The sequence below is a fragment of the Ictalurus punctatus genome, chromosome 5 (assembly GCF_001660625.3).
Source record: "Ictalurus punctatus breed USDA103 chromosome 5, Coco_2.0, whole genome shotgun sequence".
In the NCBI taxonomy this organism is placed as follows: domain Eukaryota; kingdom Metazoa; phylum Chordata; class Actinopteri; order Siluriformes; family Ictaluridae; genus Ictalurus; species Ictalurus punctatus.
The window spans coordinates 23,157,638-23,182,966 of record NC_030420.2 but is presented as its reverse complement, the minus strand read 5'-3'; the positions used below and the strand labels follow the sequence as shown (position 1 = coordinate 23,182,966).

Below are 25,329 nucleotides of genomic sequence, written 5' to 3'. Positions count from 1 at the left end.
GTCTTTTAGTAGACTAGAACAGTCTGATCTACAAAACACCAACTAAATATTTCTGAAAAATAGTCCTTCTAGAATGATTTGGTAAAAGGTTTCTTTTAAAATTGTTTTTAAATATTCTTTTATTTCATGACTTTTCTACAATTAAAATATTTTGACAGATATTCTACAAATATTGCCAAAAGGATTAGCTTTAGAATAATTTAAGGATAATAAATAGCCTAATAATAAATGTATTTTTTTTTTATCTTATTGTTATTATTTATTTAAAAACTAAACTCACTATCTAAATTAGTACAAATTCACAACAACAACGACAGATACAACAATACTACAATACAATAACAATACAACAATACCAATAAATTCAAGTATAAGAAAATTTACATTTCATTTCTCTGTGTATCCAAATAGCTTAGTCTAACCGATTAATGGATAAATTACCAATACACAGTATAGTCGAAGTCGGACAACATGGTTAGATTCAAACCTATATATATATATATATATATATATATATATATATATATATATATATATATATATATATATATATATAGTTCTCATGCTGCAGTCCCATTCCAAAGTCCAAACTCCAAATCCTTTCGCACTAGATAGGATGTAAACATGATTGAAACGCACATCATTGTGTTGCATTGGACAACGTCTAAAATTGCACTTTGCCATACTAAATAGTATTCCGGATAGTGGGATACGCCCCCCAGTGGCATACGATTATAAACCTGTTCTGTAGTGCTGAATTGTGCGATTTGGATTTAGTCACGCTTTTGTGGGCGGGGTTTCCCCTAACAGCGTTACCATGACGCCCGTGTACACTTCGGTTCGTGACTTCACTTCAATTCCCTGAGGTTTTAGTCTGTCGAGATATGTAAACAATGTTACTTTTCATCGAAGGAATTTAATTCAGATAAATGACACGAGGGCGAAATAGTAAATGCGGGTAAATTCATTATGCGTGTAAATCAAGAGGAACTATAGCGTATACATGCGATGTTTAAAATGACATAAATCCATCAGTGCTGAAGTTTAGTTGTGTGTTCTCTGGATATTCTTAGCAGCTTAAAATGAGAGGTTATCTTAAAACTTTAAACTGGATATTTAAACTCCAACCCAAGATCACTACGGTGGGAAAACACAGGGATTCACATCTCTGTCTCCAGGTAACATTAATCATTTTTGCTTGCTGATATTTCATATCTTTGAACTGAGAGTTGTTTGGTTTCTTTTCTTTGTATAACAACACATGTTCTAACAATCAACAACTAGAATTTTTTTTGTTTAAATAATGACATACAGTCAGAATTAATGACACCCTTAATGAGAATAGGCAAAATGGGCAGATAATATAAGCATTTCACACAACTATTTAAAATGTTAGCACATTTGCCTGGCATCTCAGGGGTTGGGGGTTTGAATTCTGCCACCACCCTGTGTTCCAGATTGTTCGTAGTGTGTGTGTGCAGAGTGAATGTGTGTGCAATTATGCCCTGCTATGGGTTGGCACCCTGTCCAGGATGCCCCAAGTTCCCTGGGGAAGGCTCCAGGCTTCATTAATCAAGGGCTTCATTAGTTGCAAAAGGTGTGCTTGAGCTGGAACAAATAATATACCTGAACTGGCTAGGTTTAGAAAATGCATGTAATACCTGGACGGTGAGAAAAAGGAAGCTATCAATGGCTGCAAACAGATTTCTGAGAAGGCAGGTTTTGAAAAACCCTTGAGTGACTGCAAAAGACCTGCAGCAAGACTTGGTAGCGACAGGCATCGAGGTTTCAGTTAGCACAGTAAGGCGCATACTAAATGCAGCAGTTTTCCATGCAAGAACTCCGAGACATACACCACTACTGACCCAAAAGCACAAGAAAAGTTGGCTCAAAATCCTATAAATAAGCCACAGAAGTTTTGGGATTCTGTTCTGTGGAGTGATGAAACAAAACTGGAACGTTTCGGAATGATGGATCAGCTGTATGTCCGGAGGAAGAAGAATGAAGAAAGAACACACTGTCCACAGTCAAGCATGGTGGTGGCTCAGTGATGCTCTGTGGCTGCTTTGCGTCCTCTGGCACTGGAAATCTGCAGCGTGTGGAAGGCAAGACGGATTCATTGAAGTATCAGGAAATCCTAGGAGAAAACGTCATTCCATCTGTGAGGAAGCTGAAGCTTGGGTGTCATTGGACCTTCCACCAGGACAATGATCCCAACCATACCTCAAATTCCACCAAGGCCTGGTTGCAGAAGAAGTCCTGGAAGATTCTACAGGGCCATCACAGTCACCTGACTTGAACCCCACAGAAAATCTCTGGTGGGATTTGAAGAAGGCAGTTGCAGCACGCAAACCCAAGAATATTACTGAACTGGAGGCCATTGCTCATCAGGAATGGGCTAGGATTCCTCAGGAACACTGCCAGAAGCTATGCATCTTGTTTGCAACAGGTCATAACAGAAAAAAGGTGCTCTACTAAGTACTAAAGATGGTTGCCATGATGAACTTGAATAATTTTGAAACTGGAGAAATCATTATAAGTTGCATTTTCAGTTGAATTTGGGAAAACCACTTGAAGCATTCATTGTGTTGAACTATCTCAATTGCTTTTTTTTATTTCAACATCACCATATGTTTAACTTATCACTAATTGCAGGTGCTGGTCATTTTATATATTTGTTTTTTGTTCATTTTTATGAATGGTGCAAATAATTATGGAGTTGGTTTTACAAGTGGTAATAAAAAGGCATAGACATCGTACTGTCATGACGTTGTTATGGAAGTATAATAGTGCCAAATATCCTCAAGGCAAAATGGCATGTTGAATTACATAAACTGAATAAAAACATATTGCAATAACTATACTTGTATTTTTCTTCCCAGCAATTTGATGCAAATTGGAAAAAACCCCAGCAATAAGAGTGCTTGAATTAGTTTCCTCTGCAATTCATTGGGTTTGTATATTTTGTTTGAAAACAAAATTCCAGTATTCAAAATTCAATGCACACATATTCACCTTCCTAAAATACGGTTCCAAAATATTCAGTTGTTAAAATACCATCTTCATCATTCATCAGGTAATATTTCAACACATTATTTTTCAACCTCACAAATTCAGGCTGCAAAAATTCAGGTCTTAAAATTTGGGTCTTAAAATTCAAGTCTACAGACACTGTTATTGCTGGGGTTTTTTTCAATTTGTGTCAAATTGCTGGGAAGAAAAATTCAAATATAGTTATTGCGATATGTTTTTATTCAGTTTATGCAATTCAACATGCCATTTTGCCTTGAGGACATTTGGCACTATTATACTTCAATACGTTGTTATGGCTAAAATTGAGTCAACTCTTCGACTTAATTCTGAAGCAAAATATGGCCAAATTTCTTGAAGGAAAGGGAATTGAATTGGTCCATAAGGAGAAGGATGGGATCTCTGACTTTGTCCTATACTTTTACTCCTATAGAATGGTGGTGTGGATGAGCACCATGCTACTATTGAATGGAATGAGATGGACCACTGCTATGTTCTTAACGACCTGAACTCTGCCCATGGCACTTATGTCAATGACTGTCACATACACAACGTAGCAGTGCGTCTTACACCAGGGGATGAGATTCACTTTGGCTATGGAGGATCAGCCTACAAGCTCTTAGTAGATCCTGCAGACCCAGTAAGACATGTTTAATTACACCATGGAGAATGTTTTGTTTAGAAATGTTCCCAATTAGATTTTTTCTTAATTCACATGACATATATATATCACATAACATTTGAGATAGAGAATGTGATCAAGTAAGTAAGGAGTCTTGAAGTAAGTTAAAGACTGTATTTCCTGATTTCTGCCATTTGCTGTTCCATTTCTCATATTACTAGCATTTGGTCATTATGGTGTTTAATTTCTTTTCCATATTCACCCAGCTCCCTGTTCTGCCTATCCAGTCATCCACTTCTCCAGCTGGAGTAAGGAGTCGTGCTCTGTCCTCTTCTGTTACTCCTCATCCTCCTCGCAGGCCTCGACCTGTAAGTGCAGGAGCTACACGCAGCAGTTTGGGCACAAATGTTCAAGATTACAGTGGCTCCTCTCATAAAAGAGGTAGTGGCTCTGTTCTACTTCATTAAAACTTTCCTTTTTGGTGACTGTGAAAGTTCTGTAAATCCATCATTTATCCAGGATAATAAATGAAGGTAGTCATTGTACCTGTAATAAATGTTAGTATGGTCAATGTTCTTTATTCCCACAGGAAGCTGTGCTAGCACTACAGGAAGAGGACTCGTTTTTAGAAATGCAAGCATGTCCCAGAGCTGTCAAAGTATGCAGGACTTATTACAAGACAAGGTGGGTATAACTCCAGTGTTTTTCAACCTAAGCTCTGTCTACCACATCGGTAATGTATGTCCGATCACTAGGAGCAATAATTTCAACACATTTACTTGTACTGAGAAAAGAAAGGAAAACCAGTTTATTCAGGCCAAATGTTAGTGGACACCTGACAATCTAACCCATATGTCCTTTATGAACATCAACATTCCAGATGTAGTCCCCCTTTGCTGTTATGGGAAGGCTATCCACTAGATTTTGGAACATGGCTGTGGGGATGTGCTCATTCAGCCACAAGAGCATTAGTGAGGTTAGCCACTGATGTTGGGCGAGGAGGCCTGGGGTGCAGTCATCCCAAAAGTGTTGAGTCGGGCTGAGGTAAGAGCTCTGTGTAGGCCACTCAAGTTCTCCCACTCCAACCTTGGCAAACCATGTTTTCATGCACCTCACTTGTGCACAGGCTCATTGTCATAGTGGAACATGTTTGGGCATTTACTTCCAGTATAGGGAAATTACAATGCTACAGCATACAACAATATCCTATACAATTGTGTGCTTCCAACTTTGTGGCAAAAGTTTGGGGAAGACTCACATATGGTTGTGATGGTCAGGTGTCCACAAACCTTTTTGGACATATAATAGTGTTTAATGGAAGTCTAAGGGCGGCTGTTGAATTCTGAAACCAGATAATGTTTGCACGATGTGGGGCTTTGGATTAACACGGGTTTGCACTGGTGCAGAACATAACAGATTCAGGGGAACATTACAACAAGCTTTCACTTAGTTCACCAGCAGAGGTGAATTAAACATTTAGAAGTTCAATTGCAGAGCATTGAGAGAGAGAGAGAGAGAGAGAGAGAGAGAGAGAGAGAGAGAGAGAGAGAGAGAGAGAGCAAATAAAAAGGCTCATGTGTGGCACATCAAGTAGCATCATGCCACATCATTTGTGATAACACAAATTCAAAACTACAACAATTACCTTCTAACAATTACATTTGTGCCTGAATTTCAATAAAGCCCTTGTTGTCCATAGGAAGAAAGCTGGGCACGGTGTAGGGAGGAACAGAGTGGTGTGCTGGCATCTCAGGGTGAAGCTCAAAGGAAGGAGTGTATGATCTCAGCTCTGAGGGAGGAAGTGTCAGCACTCCGGTTACAGCTCTCCCAGAGCAACCAGAATGACCCAGACATCAGTCACAAGCTGTACAACCTGACCAGAGACATCCAGGAGAAAAAAGAAGAGATCCAACAGCTAAAGGAGCAGGTGGAGATTTGAGTGTTAATGTTGCTCTTTGTGTTTTTTTCTCTTGTTGCCTTACTCTGTCTTTCTCTTTTTTGCTGTAAACATATAGAACAACACCTACTGGTTAAATATTGATTAACTTTTTTTTTGCTTCAGCTAAATGATGAGCTTGATGATTCCGCGAACACTTAACTAACCCCTAATAAATAAATAAATAAATAAATAAGTAAAATAATTACTCTGTCACTTATACCTCCACTCTGTGCACTTTGCTTCTTATAGAACTCAATTAATGGATCTTGTATGGTAACACTACTTGTATTGTTCTCTGCTTGATATATCGCTTTGCTTGTATTCTCTCATTTGTAAGTCACTTTGGATAAAAGTGTCTGCTAAATGAATAAATGTAAATGTTTGTAAATGTAAAATTGTGACGTAACATCTATGCTATGTGTAGATGCTGGAGATGCAGGTGAGATCTGATGAGTGTAATGGCCAGGCTGTAGCAGAGAGAGATCAGAGGATCAGCAATCTCAAAAAACAGCTGGATAAGCTGAAGAGTGAAAACAGCAAGTCAGCAGGTAGAAGTAATGAGCATATAACCGTTCCTTCACTGTTACTTTGACCAAATATATGACATATAATGGGATTACTTTAAGCCATCCCACAGACAACATTGGAGTCATTTTTAGAACAATACTTAGAACATACAGTACTGTGCAAAAGTATTTCTTCTGTTTTTGTGTACATCTCATACTAAATTCTTTCAGAAATTCAAACAAAATCTAAGATAAAACAAAGGCAATCTGAGTAAACACAAAATACAGTTTTTAAATGATGATGTTATTTATTAAATCAAAAAAGTTATCCAATACCAACTGGGCCTGTGTGAAAATATATTTGCCCCATAGTTGCTAATTCCCCAAATCTATGAAACTGCATCCATAATGGGGTTCAGCTGGACTAGACACAACCCTGCAAACCCTGTTTAATCAAATCAACACTTAAATATAACTTTTTCAACAGCATGAAGTTGGTTAGAAGGTCTTAACCAGTAACATACTATGCCAAAATTGAAAGAAATTCCAGAAATGATGAGGAAGAAGGTGACTGAAATACATCCGCCTGGGAAGGGTTACAAAGCTATTTCAAAGGATGTGGGACTCCAAAGAAACACAGTGAGAGCCATTATCTCCAACTGGAAAAACTCGGGAAAGTAGTGAACCTTCCCAGAAATGTCCGACCTTCCAAAATTCCTCCAAGAGCACAGCAACGACTCATCCAGGAAGTCACCAAAGACCCAAGGACAACATCAAAGGAATTACAGGCCTCTCTTGCATCAATAAAGGTCACTGTTCATGACTCCACTATCAGAATGACACTTGGCAAAAATCGCATCCTTGGAAGAGTGGTGAGGTGAAAAACACTGATATCCCAGAAGAACATTAAGGCTTGTCTGAATTTTGTCAGAACACACCTTGATGATCCTCAAACCTTTTGGGAGAATGTTCTTTGGATTGATGAGTCAAAAGTGGAACTGTCTGGAAGGCAGGGGTCCCGTTACATCTGGTGTAAACCAAACACAGAATTCCACAAAAAGAACATCATACCTACGGTCAAGCATGGTGGTGGAAATGTGATGGTGTGGGGATGCTTTGCTGCTTCAGAGTCTGGGCAAAACATGAGGGGAAACATAAATTTTGCTCTCTTTTTTGAGGGGAAACATGAATTTTGCTCTCTACGAGAAAATCCAAAAGGAGAATGTCTTCAATCTGTAAATTGAAACTCAAGTGCAACTGGATTATACAGCAAGACAATGATCCAAAGCATACAGTAGGAGTAAGTCCTAGTCCTAGAAGAAAGTAAAAGATTGATCTCTATTTATCGGAAGCATTTGGTTGCAGTTATTGCTTCTGAAGGTGTCACAAACAGATTTTAAGTTTAAGGGAGCAATTAGTTTTTCACATGAGTGATAGGTGTTGGATAATTTTTTTTTTCTCATTATAAAATGTTTTAAAAAATTATTGTGATTTACTCAGGTTGGCTTTGTTTTATGTTGTATTTTGTTTGCAGAGCTAAAACTATTTAATATGAGATATACACAAAAACGGAAGAAATCATGATGGGGCAAATACTTTTTCACAGCACTGTATTTTATACTACTCAGCATTAGACTATTATTAATTTTGTAGTGGTGCTACTTTGTTATGTGTTTGATTAATCAAGTCAGAGTGAAGTGGGTAGCACAGTATTTTTAATTTAGATTTAGCCTCAAAGATTTAGCCTCACTTAGTGGTTAGGACATTTGCCTCACACCTTGGGGGTTCGATTCCTACCTCCACCCTGTGTGCATGGAGTTTGCATGTTCTCCCCGTGCTTCGGGTGTTTCCTCCAGGTACTCAGGTTTCCTCCCCAGTCCAAAAACATGCGTTGTAGGCTGTCTGGCATCTCTAAATTGTCCAATAGTGTATGAATATGTGTGGGAATGTGCCGTGGGAATGTGCCCTCCAGAGTGTCCCCTGCCTTGTGCCCTGAGTTCCCTGGGCTAGGCTCCAGGCTCCCCTGCAACCCTATGTAGGACACGTGCTATGGAAAATGGATGGATGGATGGATTTAGCCTCAAAATCTCTTTCATATCACCTTAGGTCACTTTTAAGTAAGGACAAATCAAGGTCAAAGTAACTAAAGTTGATACAAGTAATTAAAATATAAGTCAGACTCAAGTCCAAGTCAAGAAATTCGAGTGGTATTTCACTTTTCCAGCACTGATCAACAACACGCAGAAGGATCTGTTGGCTCAGGAGAAACAGGCATTAAAACTGGTTGCTGAAGTCGACAATCTCAGAAAAGATGCAAGACACAAGGATGCTCAGCTTAGTAACATGGCTAATAAGGTTCAAGTTTGTTCTCTCCTTGCTTCTGGTATTTAGTTCCAATGTTTTCAAAAATATCATTGTTTCTAAATGTGGCTCTTCTTTCATAGCTGTCAAAGCTGAAAGAGATTGAGAAGCATCAGGAGGAGTTTCTTGCCAGGGAAAAAGAGGTGGAATCCTTCAAAAAGGTGAACATTCTTGATCTTATGTGCCATTCAGACCATAATCATACCCTTTTGTTTTGAAAGTAATTGATCTGTATTTTCATGCAGACTGTGGAGCAGATGGAGAAAACTCTGAGAGAGAAACAGAGAGAGATAAAACAGCAGAATACAGAGAGAGACTTACTCAAACACAGACTGGACCAGAAGACACAGGTTAAACCAAACAGTTACATTTTGTGGTGCAGAGGATAGCATTGCTACCCTCAGCTCCAGGGTCTCCGGTTTGATCCTGAGCTTGGGTTACTGTCTGTTTGGAGTTTTCACATGTTCTTCCTGTGTCTGCATGGGTTTCCTAATTGTTCTTCACACTCCTTGAGATGGAGTGATTTCACATCCATGGTGTATTCCTGCCTCATACCCAAGGATCCTGGAATAGGCTATGGATACACCAGTATCTTGTACAGGAAAAAGCTGTTACTGAAAATGAGTGAACGGATGGTATAAATAATTATAGAGCACTATTCTTGTCATCGGGGGCATGGTGGCTTTAGCACGTTTACATTGCATCTCCAGGGTTGGAGGTTCGATTCCCACCTCCACCCTGTGTGTGCAGAGTATGCACGTTCTTTTTCGGGGGTTTCCTCTGGGTACTCTGGTTTTCCCCTCAGTCCAAAGACATTCGTTATAGGCTGATGGTCATCTCTAAATTGTCCGTAGTGTGTGAGTGTGTGTGCGATTGTACCCTGCTATGGGTTGGCACCCTGTCCAGGGTGTTCTCCACCTCGTGCCTCGAGTCCCCTAGGATAAGCTCTAGGCTCCCTGTGACCCTGTGTAGGATAAGCAGATAGATGGATGTTCTTGTCATCATATCTGTACATAATGTAGTACTGTGTGGGTACTAAATATTAGTTAATATACATAATATACAGTACTTGTCCAGACACAACTGATGGGTCTGTGAATGTACAGTATTTTGATACATTTGATACAAAAGCACCCATATGAAATGAACACTTATTGCTTGTCTGTAGTATGCACACATTGTATTCTCTTCATATGGCTTTACTCCTGTGTTTGTATACTGTGGTGTAGGAGCAAAGCTGTCTGCAGTCGGAGATGAGCAAACTGAAGCTGCAGCAGCAGCAAACACTCCAGAGAGAACAGAAAGCTCAATCAGAACTAAAACACACACAGACAAGGGTGAGGGACCAACCATTTAATGAGAAATCTTTGTAATTGGTAAATGTAATGTGCATTTACTAGCAGCAAATCATAACCTCTTAATCTCTTTTCAGCTTGAGAACATTTGCAGACAAATTATGAAACATGTACTCGTCACATCAGAAACAGTATCAGAACAGGAGGTAATGTAAAAGTACTTCCAATTACAATCAGTCTGTTAGTTAGTTCATCCGTACATCTGTCCATATATCTTTGCATATAATCATGTGTTACCCAGTTACACATTTAGCTCAGATTGTTGTGAATGAATCTATTCTTCTTTGTGTAGATATTGAATCGTTTGTCAAAGTTAAGGAACCAGAAGGAAGTGTATAACTCCAGAGTGCAGGAATTAGAGCAACAACTGCAAGAACACAATGAGAACCAAAGGGTGGTGGAAGAAGACACTGGGAAACTCAAAGCCAGACTTGCTGAATTTCAGGCATTGTGAAACACACTATTGGATCAATACAATAGCTAACTAATATTGTATAAGTAGTTCTAAAAAATAATGAATTGAGAAGAGTAATGGATATATTTCACTCTTTCCTCTGTCCATAGAGTAATGTACAAAAGGTATATTTGGTAGATGCCATGCAGAGGCAAATATCTGCTTTCCAGGATGAGAATGTGTGTCCTGCAGTCAGCTGGGTTCAGACTCACACACTCTCTATACTGACCAGTCTACACACACTGCTACAGGACACAGCACACACACTGCTGGCAACAGGGGTTGAGGTGTCTGAGAAGACTGGAGGTACGAGATCATGAAAATGTGAGCCACAAACAAATAATATAGTTAGAGATCTCAAGAAATCATTTAAAACAATTAAAAAATGTGTTCACTTGCTGCTGTAGGAGTCTCAGGTGCTGTAAAAACATTGTGCCAGCAGCACCAGGAAATCCAGTCACAACTCAGGAGGCTACAGGTCTGAATGTATACTTTTAGAGTGTAGATCAAGAAAGTCTTTAATCATATAAAACATCAGAGCACATACTGTAAGAACACAAGTAATGTAGTGTGCATGATAGGCAGAGAAGAAGAAGTTTGAAGAGAGGGAGGACCAAGCTCAGGCACAACAGAAACTTCAGGTGAAGCTACTGACACATAGTACATCACATCATGATTAATTTGGTGTCTGTGGTCTGGAACACAGATAAGTTTATTCCAATTCAGCAAACTTTGGACTTAAAATCATAAGATGTTAAAGATACCTTTAAAAACAAAAACTTGTTGTATCACAGTGGATTTACAGTAACTAGTTTCTGGCTTCTGTTTTACATTTTCTGGGCCTGATATTAGCTTTACCTTCAGCTGCAATAGAGATGCTTATGTGGAATTTAATAGACAGAGTGGGATTAGTTGGAAATAGGAATGCTTGTTGATGTTTTGATTGCAATTCACCTCACAGGCAGATGACCTTACCAACTGCAATATGCTAATTAGGGATACATTTATAAATTATAACTTATATCCTGAATTTTATATTTCTATAAAGCTGATTTGTGACAGTGTCCATTATTAAAAGTGCAATACAAATCAAATTGAATTGAATTGAATTGAATATGCTCCCTAAACTGAATTGTGTAATCCTTTTTCACAATTTCCTGGTTGTGTTTAATGGAAATACAGGCAAAAATGGAGGACAATGTGAAACTGCAGCTGGAGAAAATGAGCACTGATCTGGAGGCAGTCAGAAAAGCTGAAGTGAGTCAAAACTAACATTGTGCTCTGTGATAAGTGAGCAAGTAAACTGTGTAAGTGATTTAACACCTAAATAAAAAAACATGCATCCATTGTAAATAAACCTTCCAGTGTGTGGTCTGTTCAGCAACTGACGTGTAATTCAGGTTAAACTTTTAATAGAATTGTAATTATATTTTTGTTGGTGCTTTATATTCATTAATTAACATTCCCTTAACTGACATTATTTAACACATTAGTTAACATAAACAAACCATGATCTTCAGCATTAAATAACCATAACATTAAAAGAGCAACTAACACTTGTATTTAATAATGTTTATTGCACTAATTAACTAAATAACTCAAATAACCAAAACACCTACAAATAAAATGTTTATACTATCAATTAGTAAAATTAAGCTCATAATGTCTAACATGATCCTTAATTAACATGTTTTGGTTGTCTGAAACCGTTAAAATTCAGAAGTGAGGCTGAAAAGCAAGCTTCAGTATTTACATTATAAACATTTTAGAATATGCTATAATTTATTTTTTGTATTAATTTATGGATACTTATTTGTAGTCATGTATTAAATATTAGTCAGTACAAGTGTATTTCATTAACATTTAAACAAACGTCAATTAATACATGTTAACTCTGTTAATACATTTATATTACATTAAATTTAATAATGCTGAAGTTCATGTTTTTTAATGTTAAGGAATGCAGTAAATAATGTTAGCTAAGTGAAATATTTTAAATGGAAATCATTAACATGTTATGTTATATTGGAAATCCTCTAGCTCTATCGTCTAACATCTGTAGAACATTTAACCTTCAGGCTGTTTTACGACTGGAGATGGAGACACAGGAGTTGAAGTGGCGCACCAATCTGGAGGAAGCAGAGAAAAGAGAAATTGAACTGAAGGAGAGGGTTAGAGATGTAGAGCTGCAAGAGGAGCAGTGGAGAAAAAAAGTGAAGGAGGAGGAGGTAAGAGAAGATGAGTGGAGGAGAAGAGTAGAGGAGGCCCTGCAGAGAGGAGCAGAGCAAGAGAGAGAGAGAACCAGAGTGGAGATTGAGGAGTACAAGGAGCAGGTACAGTGTTTCACTTTTGTTGCAGATTTGGAATACTGAATAAGTCTTTTTGTCTACAACTCCAATTCCATAAAAAGTTGGGGCAGTATGGAAAATGCTAATAAAAACAAAGAGGAATGATTTGTAAATGTAGTTTGACTTGTATTTAAACAAAAGACATATAAAGAAAATGTATTTGATGTTTTACCTAGTCAACCGCATAGGTTTTTGAAGTTAAACATTTATTTTGAAATTGATGCATGCAACAGGTTTCAAAAAAGTTGGGACAGGGGCAATTTAGGACTAATAGCGATGTGAGAAGTTGAAATAAGAAGTTGATGTGAAACAAGTGAGGCAATCAGCTAATCATAGTATATAAGGAGCCTCAAAAAAAGGCCTAGTCCTTCAAGAGCAAGGATGGGTCGAGACTCACCAATCTGCCAACAGATGCATCAACGAATAATCCAACACTTTGAGAACAACATTCCCCACAGACAAATCGGTAGGATTTTGGGCATTTCACCTTCTACAGTGCACTATATAATTAAGAGTTTCAAGGAATCCGGTCAAATCTTGGTGCGTAAAGGGCAAGGCCGAAAACCACTTCTGAATGCATGTGATCTCCGATCTTTCAGATGTCACTGTCTTAAAAACTGTCATGAGTCTGTAATGGATATCCTGACATGGGCTCAGGAATACTTTGGCAAACCTTTGTCAGTTGACACCATTCACCGCTGCATCCACAGATACAAGTTAAGGCTTTACTGTGCAAAGCAGAAGCCATACATCAACACTGTCCAGAAGCGCTGCTGACTTCACTGGGCTCAGTCTCATCTGAGATGGACAGTAGCACAGTGGAATTGTTTTGTCTGGTCCAACAAGTCAACATTTCAAATAGTTTTTGGACAAAACAGCCGTCGTGTTCGCCGGGCCAAATAGGAAAAGAACCATCCAAGCTGTTATCAGCGTCAGGTCCAAAAGCCAGCAACTCTCATGGTATAGGGGTGTGTCAGTGCCCATGGCATGGGTAACTTGCACATCTGTGAGGCCATCATTAATGCAAAAATATATGTGCAGAATTTGCTGCCATCCAGAGCAGGACAAACGCCAAACCACATTTTGCCCAGATTACAAGTGCATGGTTGCATAAGCAGAGAATGCGGGTGTTAGCATGGCCTGTCTGCAGTCCTGACCTGTCTCCAATTGAGAATATGTGGTGCATTATGAAGCGCAAGATAAGGCAACGAAGGCCCCGTACAGTTGCGCAGCTGAAGAAATGCATAATGGATGAATGTGGGAAATTCCACTTGCTAAACTTAACCAACTGGTGTTTTCAGCGCCCAAATGCTTAATAAGTGTTATTAAAAGAAAAGGCGATGTTACACAGTGGTAAACATTCGACTGTCCCAACTTTCTGGAGTGTGTTACAGTCATCAGGTTTGAAATGAGTTTATATTTTCCAATATAAATTAAATTCACCAAGTAAAGTATCAATGTGTTAATAATGTATTTTCAGTATAGTACAGGGTGAATCGAATTTTCTAATGACTAATTTTTTCTGGGGTTTTTTGCATTTTCCATACTGTCCCAACTTTTTTAGGAATTGGGGTTGTATTATATGCATGTTTATACATGTGTGGAAACTTGTTATAACTAACTATATGAATTGAAATGAAGGTGCGGCAACATGCTCACACCATTGTTGCCTTCGAGGAGCAAATGAATTCAGCAATACAGAAAGCGAGAGAGATGCAGGAAGAGAGAGATTCACTAACACAGCAGCTTACAGGTAAGTAGTGCCCAAGATAAACTGTGTTCAGAGATTGAGCTCTGCATGCGACAATTTCCACACTACACAATTATCTTATTTTTCAAATCACATATATTATAAAGAATATTAGTTATATATGAGGTTTACAATTTAGGGTCTCACTGCCTCGTATAGGTTTCATACTACGTAGTCTTGCAAGCCAGGCTTCTAGCATTTGTTACTTCTAACATTTGATAGTTTTTAATCACAGAAAAGTAGTAAATGCTAGAAGTAGCATACATTTGACTGATGTTGCAAATGACCAACCAAATCTTTTCCTGTAGCCTTCTGCAAACATGTGTGGGTATTGTTAAAAAAAAAAGCAGTCTGTAGACAGAATCTGGAGTTTACCTAATAACTGATAAAGACAAAAATGCTGTGAACTTTCTAGAGACTATATCTTGCTCTTAAAAGATCATTGTCTTGCGAGCTTCAAAAGCTTGTTTTCACTGGGAAACAGTGCACAGAAGTGCATATGCATGGATGTGTGAAGAACAAGAATCAGATTCAAACCTTCAAAATCCTGAAGCTTGTAGTAAGAAAAGTGTACAAAACATATCATACACTCCATGGCCTATCTAATGCTGTGACTACCATACACCAAATACACCAGATTTGATTTATGAAAGACTTCATGATTGATAAGTTAGCTCCATTGTGTTGTGGGAACAGTGCAGGGTAGTAGGTTTACGGGACTGGAGCTAAGACCCCAAAGTTATATTGGGCCTAAGCATGCTGTTGCATTAATTGTCCTATTAACCTCATGTTTTGTTTTTTTTAGTGTATAATAAAATTTGTCTTAATTTAAATGTCCCATAGAGACATTTAACAAGGTGGAGGATCTCAAAGAAAGTCTTTCATCAGAGCAACAGCAACTGAAGCAGACAGTGACATCCTTCAGGTAAAACAAAACTTGAAATACAATAGAATATTTCAACCAGAAATTCACATCACAATGCCATTTTTTAAAATCTGGTTATTGGCATTCATCCGTTGGAAACTAGTGCCAAAGGAATCTTGCTAAATAATAATAATAAAATAATGCTAGTTTAATTTAGATTGAAGTAGCTGAAATTTGCTTTTCTTATAGGGTATCACTCAATTCAGGTCAGGTCCTTAAGTATTTGGATAGTGGAACAATTTTCGTAATTTTCTAATTTCGTAATTCTGACCTCAACCCTATTAAGCATGTTTTTCACTTACTGAAGACAAAACTGAAGGCAGAAAGACCCACAAACAAGCAGCAACTGAAGGCAGCTGCAGTAAAGGCCTGGCAAAGCATCTCAAGAGTGTCTATGGGTTCCAGACTTTAGGCAGTCATTGATTGCAAAGAATTTGCATCCAAGTATTAAAAACAATCCTTATATTTATAATGATGTTAGTTTGTCCAATTATTTTTGAGCCTGTGAAGATGGAGGGACTCTTATGGAGGGACTGTAATTTCTAAACAGTTAATCTGCTTGAATTAAGGCTGAAAGTCTATACTTGATTGCTTCATTTCAAATCACTTGTGGTGGTGTACAGAGGCAAAATTACGAAAATCATGTCAAATACTCATGGACTCTACTGCTCCGCATTCTTCTGTCATACTTCCAGCACTGCTTGATTATTGTAACTTATTATTATTATTGTAAAAGATGCATTTCTTGATAAGGTGATAACCAAGTATTATAACAGATTCACAATCAGATGCTGAATCTGTTTCCTGTTATGGATATGTGGAAGTGCTGCCCATGCCTGTTTGTGGGGTGCTGAAAACTATGCACTGTGTGAGAGAGTGAACATGTGTGTAGGATCCAAGAGAACACCTGAGTGGCAAACCAGTACACAGAAGCTGGAGTTCACTTAAAATCTGAGCCTATATAATAACTACTTGTACATATTAACTCTGAGTTAGCAGTATACCCTTTGTATGTTTTTGAATATGTTTCTTTATCTTCACATTGGTGTCTCACTTGAATGTTACTACATCTAGAATAATTTTCATTCATTCATTCATCTTTAGTAACCGCTTTATCCTGGTCAGGGTCATTGTGAATCCAGGGCCGATCCTGGGAATGAAGCGTGCATGAAGCATGACTACACCCTGTATTGGACGTCAGTTCACTGAAGGGGACCATCCATGCAAACACACATTCACAGACTCATTCACACCTATGGGCAATTTTGCATAGCCAATGAGAGGTAGGAGGAAACCATAGAACCCATAGGAAACAGACATGGTCATGGGAAAAGCCCGCACAGAGAGTAACCTACGCTCAGGTTCAAACCTGGAGCTGTGAGGTGGCAATGCTGCCTGCTGAAATTAGAAATAAGTTGTCATTTTTTCTGATGACTCTCTGCATGACTCTCTTTTTCAGGGCATCACTTGGAGTGTCCCAACAGGAAATGGTCAGGCAGGGTGAGGTCACTGCATCTCTCAGTCGTGACCTCGCCCACGCCCACGCTCGTCTCTCTGACCTCACAGGTACCTTACTCTAATGCGTATCTTGCTGTAAGATAAAGGCATAAATGAATACAGTTTGATGAATACAGTTTCAGTACTGCTTTTATTAATGTATAGAACCATTATTGTGTATAGGAGAACTGAGTGAACAGCAGAAAATGGAGCTGGAGACACACAAAGCTTTAGTCGTGGACCAGAGAATGCAACTGAGCATGCTTACACAGAAGTTAACAGTGACCACTGAGCTGCTTGAACAGAAAGAGGAGGAACTGAAGACATTGAGAGAGAAATTGATGTATGTTGTACAACCTCAATTCCAAAAAAAGTTGGGACGTCGTGTAAAATGTAATAAAAACAGAATGCAAGGATTTGCAAATCTCATACACCCATATGTTATTCACAATAGAACATAGAAAACATATCAAATATTTAAACTGAGAAATGTACCATTTTAAGGAAAAATAAGGTAATCTCCACACAGCCACACATATACATTATTAATTACATTCATTATATCTAATCATCCATATTGTTATAAAGTAAATATTCTCTAACATTCTCTAATTCTCTGTTTCATCCCTACTATTAGACGAACAGAGACAGATTTGAAGAGAGAGAGGACAGAGCATGCAGGCCTTCTTCCTCTAACAAGCCCACACACTAAGGTGAGACAGCAATATACATGAAGAACAATTCATCCCACAATTCATTGCTATGGATACATTTAGTTTGAGCCTCATCTTGGAATTGAGCTTAATTTACATCTATAAACTATGACTCTCATCAGGCAGTGACTGTGCTGTAACCCTAAAATTAAAGAAATACTCCATTTTTTTTTCAACCATATCTATATCTACCACATCTGTAGCCTGTGTTTGATTACCATGGGCAAAGATTGAATAAACTGCTTACTCAAAACTCTCTTATAATAGATTTCAAATGGTGATTTTTGTAGATTTATGTAGATTTGGCTATAGTTCATGCCTGTGAGGTTGCCAGAATTTTCTTAAGTAGATATGTCTAAGACAGGGTTTTCAAGAAGTACCTGCATTTAAACCTGAAAACATTGTGTCAACTGCAATACTTTGTAACACAAAAGCAAGAGGCAATTTTAAAATATAAAAACAAACAAACAAAAAAAAAAACATCATAATATGATGATATATGGTTGAGAAGAGTCAAAGCATTCAAATGAACATCTAATAGAAATCTAGAATATTGGCAGTATAATGTATTGCTTCATGAATTCTCCTTCTACATTCATTTTTGTAAGTAGTCTACAATCTCCTTCCTGGAGCTACTGGTGGAATCCCTCTTTTGTTTTTCATTTGCATTGGAATCACTAAGTAACGTAATTACTTTGGCAAGATGTGCAATGTGTCAGCCGCTTCTATTTACATATCATTTAACCTCCCTTTACTTCACCTCCCTATTATTTATGCAGTGGTAATACTTAGATCTTCAGTGAGTAATGTTAAGGATTTTCTCTCTTTGTAGTGGGGATAGAGTTGTTCTGGGATGCTATTCTTAGCATTAGTACTCAAGCTTAATTCAGTGATTCACAGTCACCAAACTTTACTGCAAGAAAACATTCTACAGGTATTTCAGTTACTAATTTCCTTCTTTGTTTTTCAGGATGTTGCCATTATGGTTAGTCCCAGCTATGTGCCTAATCAGGTGTCCAAGCGCAAAGGTTGTCGTCAAGAAGAAATGATATGTCAGGACAAACAAACCCTCAATGCACTGAAAGAGAGGATCAGTGCTGTAGAGCACAAAAGGCCCTGCAGTGAGTTGCACTAGACCTTGTTGCTGACCTTAAATATAGCTAGCTACACATTCTTTTCGGATACATTGGTATGAAGTCACTGAGCTGAAGTCACCTGTACTGATGTGTGTTTGTAGAGGTGTTGGCCCAGCAGAGGGAGCCAATGAGACAGGACCAAAAGAAACCAGTTCAAATGAAAGGTCAAAGGCTTAAGAGATCTGCAGCAAAAAGAGACTCCTTCAGCTCTGTGGTATAGCTGTAACTATACATTTATATTAATAAAAAAAAATCCTCCTTTGGTGTGAGCCATTGCATGTGTCTTTTCAGATGTGCACATACAGGTTTGTGTGTGTGTGTGTGCGTGTGTGTATGTGTGTGTGTGTGTGTGTGTGTGTGTGTTGTCTGGGTTACATGCTGTAGGAGATTAATAATTGTTGGTTGCTTCATGCAGAGTGGCTTTGCTTTCCCTGAGGCTCTGAGTGAAGCAGCACTGGAACGCACAGCAAGATTGGACTTGTCTGATGCTTTGGAGCTAAGTGAGATGACGGTGAGTCACCGGGAGGGGGAGGGTTGGGGGGGGGGGGATAAAGCGAGCATATGTATGCCTGTTATGAAGAAAGGTCACTTATAACACACAGTGACCTTTTCTATAATCTTCTCATTCTGTTTATGACCGATCTGCATTTCCACTTGTCTTTGTATTTCTTTTCTCATCAGTGTTATAGGAACTAGTTTTTGAAGAAGCAATTAATTTATCACAGCAATCTCTCCGACCCCCCACCCCCACCCCACCCCACCACCACCACCACCACCCTCCCCACCACCACCCCCACGCACTTGGTGTGAGACTGACCAATGTGCAACTGTGGTCATTTCTTCTATACTGTTAGAATAAAAATGAGTGGAACAAAACCACTCTGACTATTTCAGGAGCTGACAGAGTTTAACAATACACCCACTTCTTACTGAAAACCTTTCATCATTATGACTGAGCATTTTAATCACCTAACTAATATTGCCACAATTTAACACACGCACTTCTCTAATGATCATTTTTACCAAGCTTTTTGGTACCCCAGATGTTTTCAGTCAGCTACAACATGTTTGGGGCCTGTGTAAAAAATGTGGGACACAAATTGTCCTTCACAGCTGTCCAGTTGTGTTTAGATGGATCTTAATACCAAGTCTAAACAAGTTCTTACATTGTAGTATTGGGAAGAGGCCAATATTAATTATCCTAATACATGCCTGTTCCAAAATGTGATAAATATACAACTACTTTACACTATCTAACACACCCTTGAAGCTAATTACCATTGTTTGTTGTATGCCTCTATTTAGTATGTGGATCTGGCACGTGCATTGTGTGAAGCTCTGGAGCTGAGTGAGGGACAGCTTTCAGGATGTATCCCACTGAAGCACCTGCCGCCAGGGGAGAGAGAGCACATGGCCTTGCTCAGACAGGAAGACCTGGAGCTGTTACGAAGCCGACTCGCCCTGCAGAACAGCCAGAGCCAAAACAAAGATCTGCTACTGCAAGAGTGCCAGAAGGAAATACAGACACTCAGGTGCTCAAAAAGATTAGATTCATACTTCAGATTAGAATCAAATATGCACAGACACGGAAGGACCTACCCAAAAGATACAAATTGAGCAATTCAGCACGAGCATACTAATAAAGTATGCAAACATATGGTTATTCAGCCTCACTCCTTCTCTCTCCTCTAGGAACAGCCAGGCCATTGGGCAGCAGCTGCAGATTGAGCTGGATAATGTGCATTCAGAGCTGGCTACACTGAAACTGGAGAACAGTACACTACGCCAGACCCTGGAGGACATGCAAACCCAGCTCCAACACTACTCTAACCACAGGAAGAGCATGGTAGCTTACACAACACACACACACACACACACACACACACACACACACACATGCACACACACAACAGGATAGTGTAGAATTAATTTTAAATAACTGCATTGAGGAAGGAAAGAAAGACCAATAGACAGACAGAAAGACAGACAGTAATGACACCTAGACAGACAGACAGTAAACAGAAAGACGGGCAGTAAAGACAGATAGAGATGAAGACCGACAGACCAGACAGACAGACAGTGAACTCAGACAGACACAAAAGACAGACAGTCAGACAATAAAAACATACATATGAAACACAGTAAAGACAGACAGAAAGTAAAGACAGATGGACAGACAGACAGACAGACAGTAAAGACATACATACAGACAGGTAAACAGTAAAGTCAGACAGACAGTCAGACAATAAAAACAGACAGATGAAAGACAGTAAAGAGAGGCAGTGAGGTCAGACAGACAGTAAAGATGGACAGAAAAGACAAAGAGACACTAAATACAAACAGACAGATACTAAAGAGAGAGACAGACAGTAAAAAACAGACAGCAAAGACAGACAGGAAGGCAGTATAAACAGACAGACAGACAGAAAAGGCAGACAGACAGATAGACAGTAAACTGAGAGACAGATCCAGACTGACAGACAGTAAAACAGACAGATGACAGTAAAGATAGTAAAGGCTAAGAGAATACAAAAATACACTAAATACAAACAGACAGATTCTAAGGACAGGTTGACAGATGAACAATAAAGACAGAGAGACCCTAAACATAGGCAGAAACACAGTAAAGACAGACAGGAAGTCAGTGAAGAGAGATAGATAGAGAGATAGATCGATCGATAGATAGAAAAGACAAAGAGATCATGGTTGCATGAAGAACTAGCCAGAGGTAAAAGGTTTGGATTAATGTGCACACAGCCACGAGCATGGTACCTGGTCTCCAGACACACACACTACATTATTCAGTCCACCAGGTTCTGCTGAGGATCTCTATTTCACAGGCCCTGCTGAGATGAAGAAGGCCTTGAGGAACAGGAAGTGTGTACTGGCTCTGTGCCTGATGTATTTTAACAATGCTTTGCTCTTTTGGACTCACAAGAGCTCGGTTTTACTAAAAGCCAAGAAAGAATCGCTTTGAGTAACTCATGAATGATGGTCCTTAATATTTTTCATTGTGCTGGTCCTCATGAAAGACATATATGCTCTAGAATCAGCATCTAATGATTCATATATTCATTTATATAATACCATTTACCTTTAAACTGTAGTGTAAATCCACACTACCTTATAAGAGCAATTTAGTGTCTGTATGTTCACTATAGGCTTTTGTGGAAAGAGAAAATATGGAGAGAGATAAAATGACACAGTTGTTTTACTAGGATGAATTTCCCTCTAGCAGGTACTGTAAAAAAAAAAAAAAAAAACATTTACAAAATGTAAATCATACATTAAAAAACGTCTAAATGTTGAAGCTGGCTAAACAGTAACACTTCAGTGTTGCAGTAAAAAGACACTGACACTGACTTCATTTTACATCCAGGAAATTACAGCATGCTTTTTTGATGCTGTGATACACACCATGCATATAGCTATTTAAAAAAAAAAAATATTGTGTATGTATAAGAGAGGGGAGTTGTGGAAATAAATAAAATGATCAAAAAATTAAATGATGATGAGTTGCAGTTTATCAGGTGCAGCTACCATACACATGCACTTTTTACGTATACAATTACTGACTATAGACTATATTGCTATCAGAAACCAACACTGATGAAAGGCTAGAAAATGACTAGCACAAATTGTGCATTGAAAAAAGATGGTCTCTACTTCTATAACTACCAGGGGATCTAGATGGTAGGATTGTCTGATACAGTGGCCTGTAAGTCTGTGTCATTATTTACCATGTTATTGTAATGCATTTTTAAACCAAAGTCTCTTGTTTGTATACATAATGCATCTAATAATGGATATTAAGCCTAATACTTAGGTGATTAAGTGCAACACATACATTACTGTGTATATATTTAAGTTGAATGATGATTTAAGCGTTCAGTTTCTACAGTGATAAAGTGGAGGTACTAGCTTCTCTCATGTGTTAGATCCATTAATCTTATAATGCCAATGAAAAATGAAAATCATGAACTTCAGACAGCAAATGTTATGTCATTTTTTGGCAAACTGTTCTTGTATTTTTATTTCAACTATCCATTCTTTTCTCCCTCCACCATTTTATAATGGTGCTTCTTTTCCAGGCTCCGAATATAGACAAAATGGAAGGGAGGAGTAGAAGAATTGGTCATCATGACTGTATACCAGACAATAACTTTGGCAAGGTAAGCTCAATGGGACCCTCTGGATCATTCCCTACAGAGCTAAGTATATGTAACATAAAAGATCTCCTGCCTATATGAATCTGTTCCTTAAGTCTCTTTCTCACTTTCTCTTACATTAATAATTTTTGTTCTCTGCACTGGCAGATGTTGTTGAGATCCGCCCAACATCTGTGCTCAGAAATGACGTACTGTATTTCCTTCATATTGTAATGTGTTACACTTAAACATATTAGGAAATAAAAACGATTGTTTCAGTTTCTCCTCATTATGCTGCGTGTGTCTACTGCTGTCTGTCTACCACATCTTCTTTTGAACTACAACACACACGCACACCAATATAAAAACACATCAGGGTGCATTTAGAGTCTGAGCTTATGGTAATGCGATTATCATCATCTCGCCAACAAAAACTAAGATCATAAATCTCTCCACGTTTCATAAATAATTCACCCACTGTATATCAGGAGCTGTCTGATACTCTGAGATGTGCTTGTAAAGGGAGTATGAAGTGTGTGTGTGTGTGTGTGTGTGTGTGTGTGTGTGTGTGTGTGTGTGTGTGTGTGTGTGTGTGTATGTGTGTGTGTGTGTGTGTGTGTGTGTGTGTGTGTTTGCACGATAAATCCTTGTGCACCCTCCCCTCTATGCAGTGTGCTTCAGGCTGTGCTGACTTGAGTTTTATTGTGTACCTCTGCTGTTTAATTAATAGCTTTTCTAACTGCCCCCCTAATTTACGTTTTCCCTAATGTAATTTTTATGGCTCCATTTTCTCAAGCTTATAAACTCACTGACATTTTCCCATACCTTAATGTTTTATATGCTTAGCCATGCTGTTCAATATACAACCTTTGTGTGTGTGTGCGTGACATGTATATGTGTGTTTGTGCATGGATGGGGATGTTTGTACAGGTAGCAGTCATGAAGAGGTCGAAGAAGCCAGCGAAGAAGCAGAGGGCAGAGGGTGAGAAGGATGTCCCGAGGAATGAACACGAAGAACGGGAGAGCTGAAACATGGCCGCTCAGATAGCTAGCGTGGCACAGCAACAGCAGAACTCTACGCTCACTGAGGCACACTGAGGCCCGCTGACACAGACATTAGTTCAGGTTCAGTCCTCAAAATGAATGACTTGTTATATAAAAAATGCACTTGAATCCATATGAAGTAAATTATGTTTGCCAAAAGAAATGGCCGCACTTCTCACAGTAGCCAACGACATTATAAATAAATGATTGGTTTATTTTTATTTAAAAGAAGAACGACGTGTACTTTTTATATGTGTGTAGTAATGTTGTGAAAGATCTGCAAAACAAGTTAGTTTCTGTAATCACTAATAACAGTTGTTCCCTCACTAGCCTGTCTTTTTTCTCTTTCTTGAAGTTAACACAAAAAATGCAACTTGCAATGTTACTGATAACTGTTGTGTCTGACAACTTTAAGGAACAGCTGTACATTTGACAAAGTGCTGACACTGCTTCCATAAATAGTAAATAAAAATGTGTAACAGAAAAATGTGCCCTATCAACAATTTTAATGTTTATGTGGACCGTCCATCATATATAACTTCAGTGTGTAAGTTGTTACTATAGAAACAATAACATATTAGAATGAGCTCAGTAATATAAACCTGAACTACCACCAGAGTGATGCTTTTATAGCAAATGAATCAATAAGTTCTGACCAATCAGAACTCAGAATTCAACACTATGGTATAAGAAATTATAATGCATTGCAAAGTAAAGTTGCTATGCTGGTCTGTAAAGAGTTAACACTTATTAACACAGACATTAGAGGCTCTCTGTGTAAACATAACTGCACACTTGCAGACAGAGACCAGAGTAAAAATTATGCAACACTATTTGTCAAGGCTGTTAGTCCTCTGCAGTGTCTTACACACATTATGTAAAATCTAATTGTAGCAATTGATCGGAAATACAAAAGCACACCAATGCGTCATAGGAAAAAAATAATTATTTTTTTTACTTTCCATATTTTCTATGATCCACTGTATTGCTAATTCTTAAAGGTAAATAAATGAAAAAAAGTGTGTCCAAACATTTTACTGGTGGTTTATACAGTATTATGGTTTATATGAATAATACATTGACAATATAATGTATACCATAAGTTATTGTATATTTGATTAAATATATTAATGCATTTTAGGAGGCACAGTGGCTTAGTGGTTAGCATGCTTGCCTCACACCCCGGGGTTATGGGCTTTGCGTGGAGTTTGCATGTTCTCCCCCTCATTGGGGGTTTCCTCCAGGTACTCCGTTTTCCTTTCCCAGTCCAAAGACATGCACTGTAGGCTGATTTCTCTTTCCAAATTGTTTGTAGTATGTGACTGTGTGTGCGGTTGACTGTTTACCCCCGCCTTGTGCCCTGAGCTTCCTGGAAAAGTCCCCAGGCTTCCAGCAATCCTGTATGGGATAATTAGTACGGAAAATGGATGGATGGATATAGACCTGCAGCAATGCATGAGATACATGGCATAACATTCATTTACCAGAGAAAAAACTGATA

The 25,329-nt window shown here is 38.4% G+C and overlaps 1 protein-coding gene across 1 annotated transcript; it reads left to right on the top strand.

Annotated features, from left to right (window-relative positions):
* The first annotated feature begins 752 nt into the window (after positions 1-752).
* fhad1 (forkhead-associated (FHA) phosphopeptide binding domain 1) lies at positions 753-24,843 on the top strand. The gene is made up of 29 exons (XM_047155659.2): positions 753-1,178; positions 3,464-3,670; positions 3,919-4,093; positions 4,242-4,336; positions 5,352-5,579; positions 6,016-6,139; positions 8,322-8,452; positions 8,542-8,619; positions 8,704-8,808; positions 9,688-9,795; positions 9,891-9,959; positions 10,106-10,258; positions 10,378-10,573; positions 10,675-10,745; positions 10,849-10,908; positions 11,450-11,524; positions 12,346-12,600; positions 14,257-14,368; positions 15,209-15,290; positions 16,750-16,856; positions 16,971-17,130; positions 17,425-17,500; positions 18,471-18,621; positions 18,738-18,850; positions 19,052-19,147; positions 19,942-20,168; positions 20,329-20,482; positions 22,728-22,808; positions 23,715-24,843. The coding sequence occupies exons 1-29, from the start codon at positions 1,083-1,085 to the stop codon at positions 23,811-23,813; spliced, it is 3,684 nt and encodes a 1,227-aa protein (XP_047011615.1). The 5' UTR covers positions 753-1,082; the 3' UTR covers positions 23,814-24,843.
* The last annotated feature ends 486 nt before the right edge of the window (positions 24,844-25,329 follow it).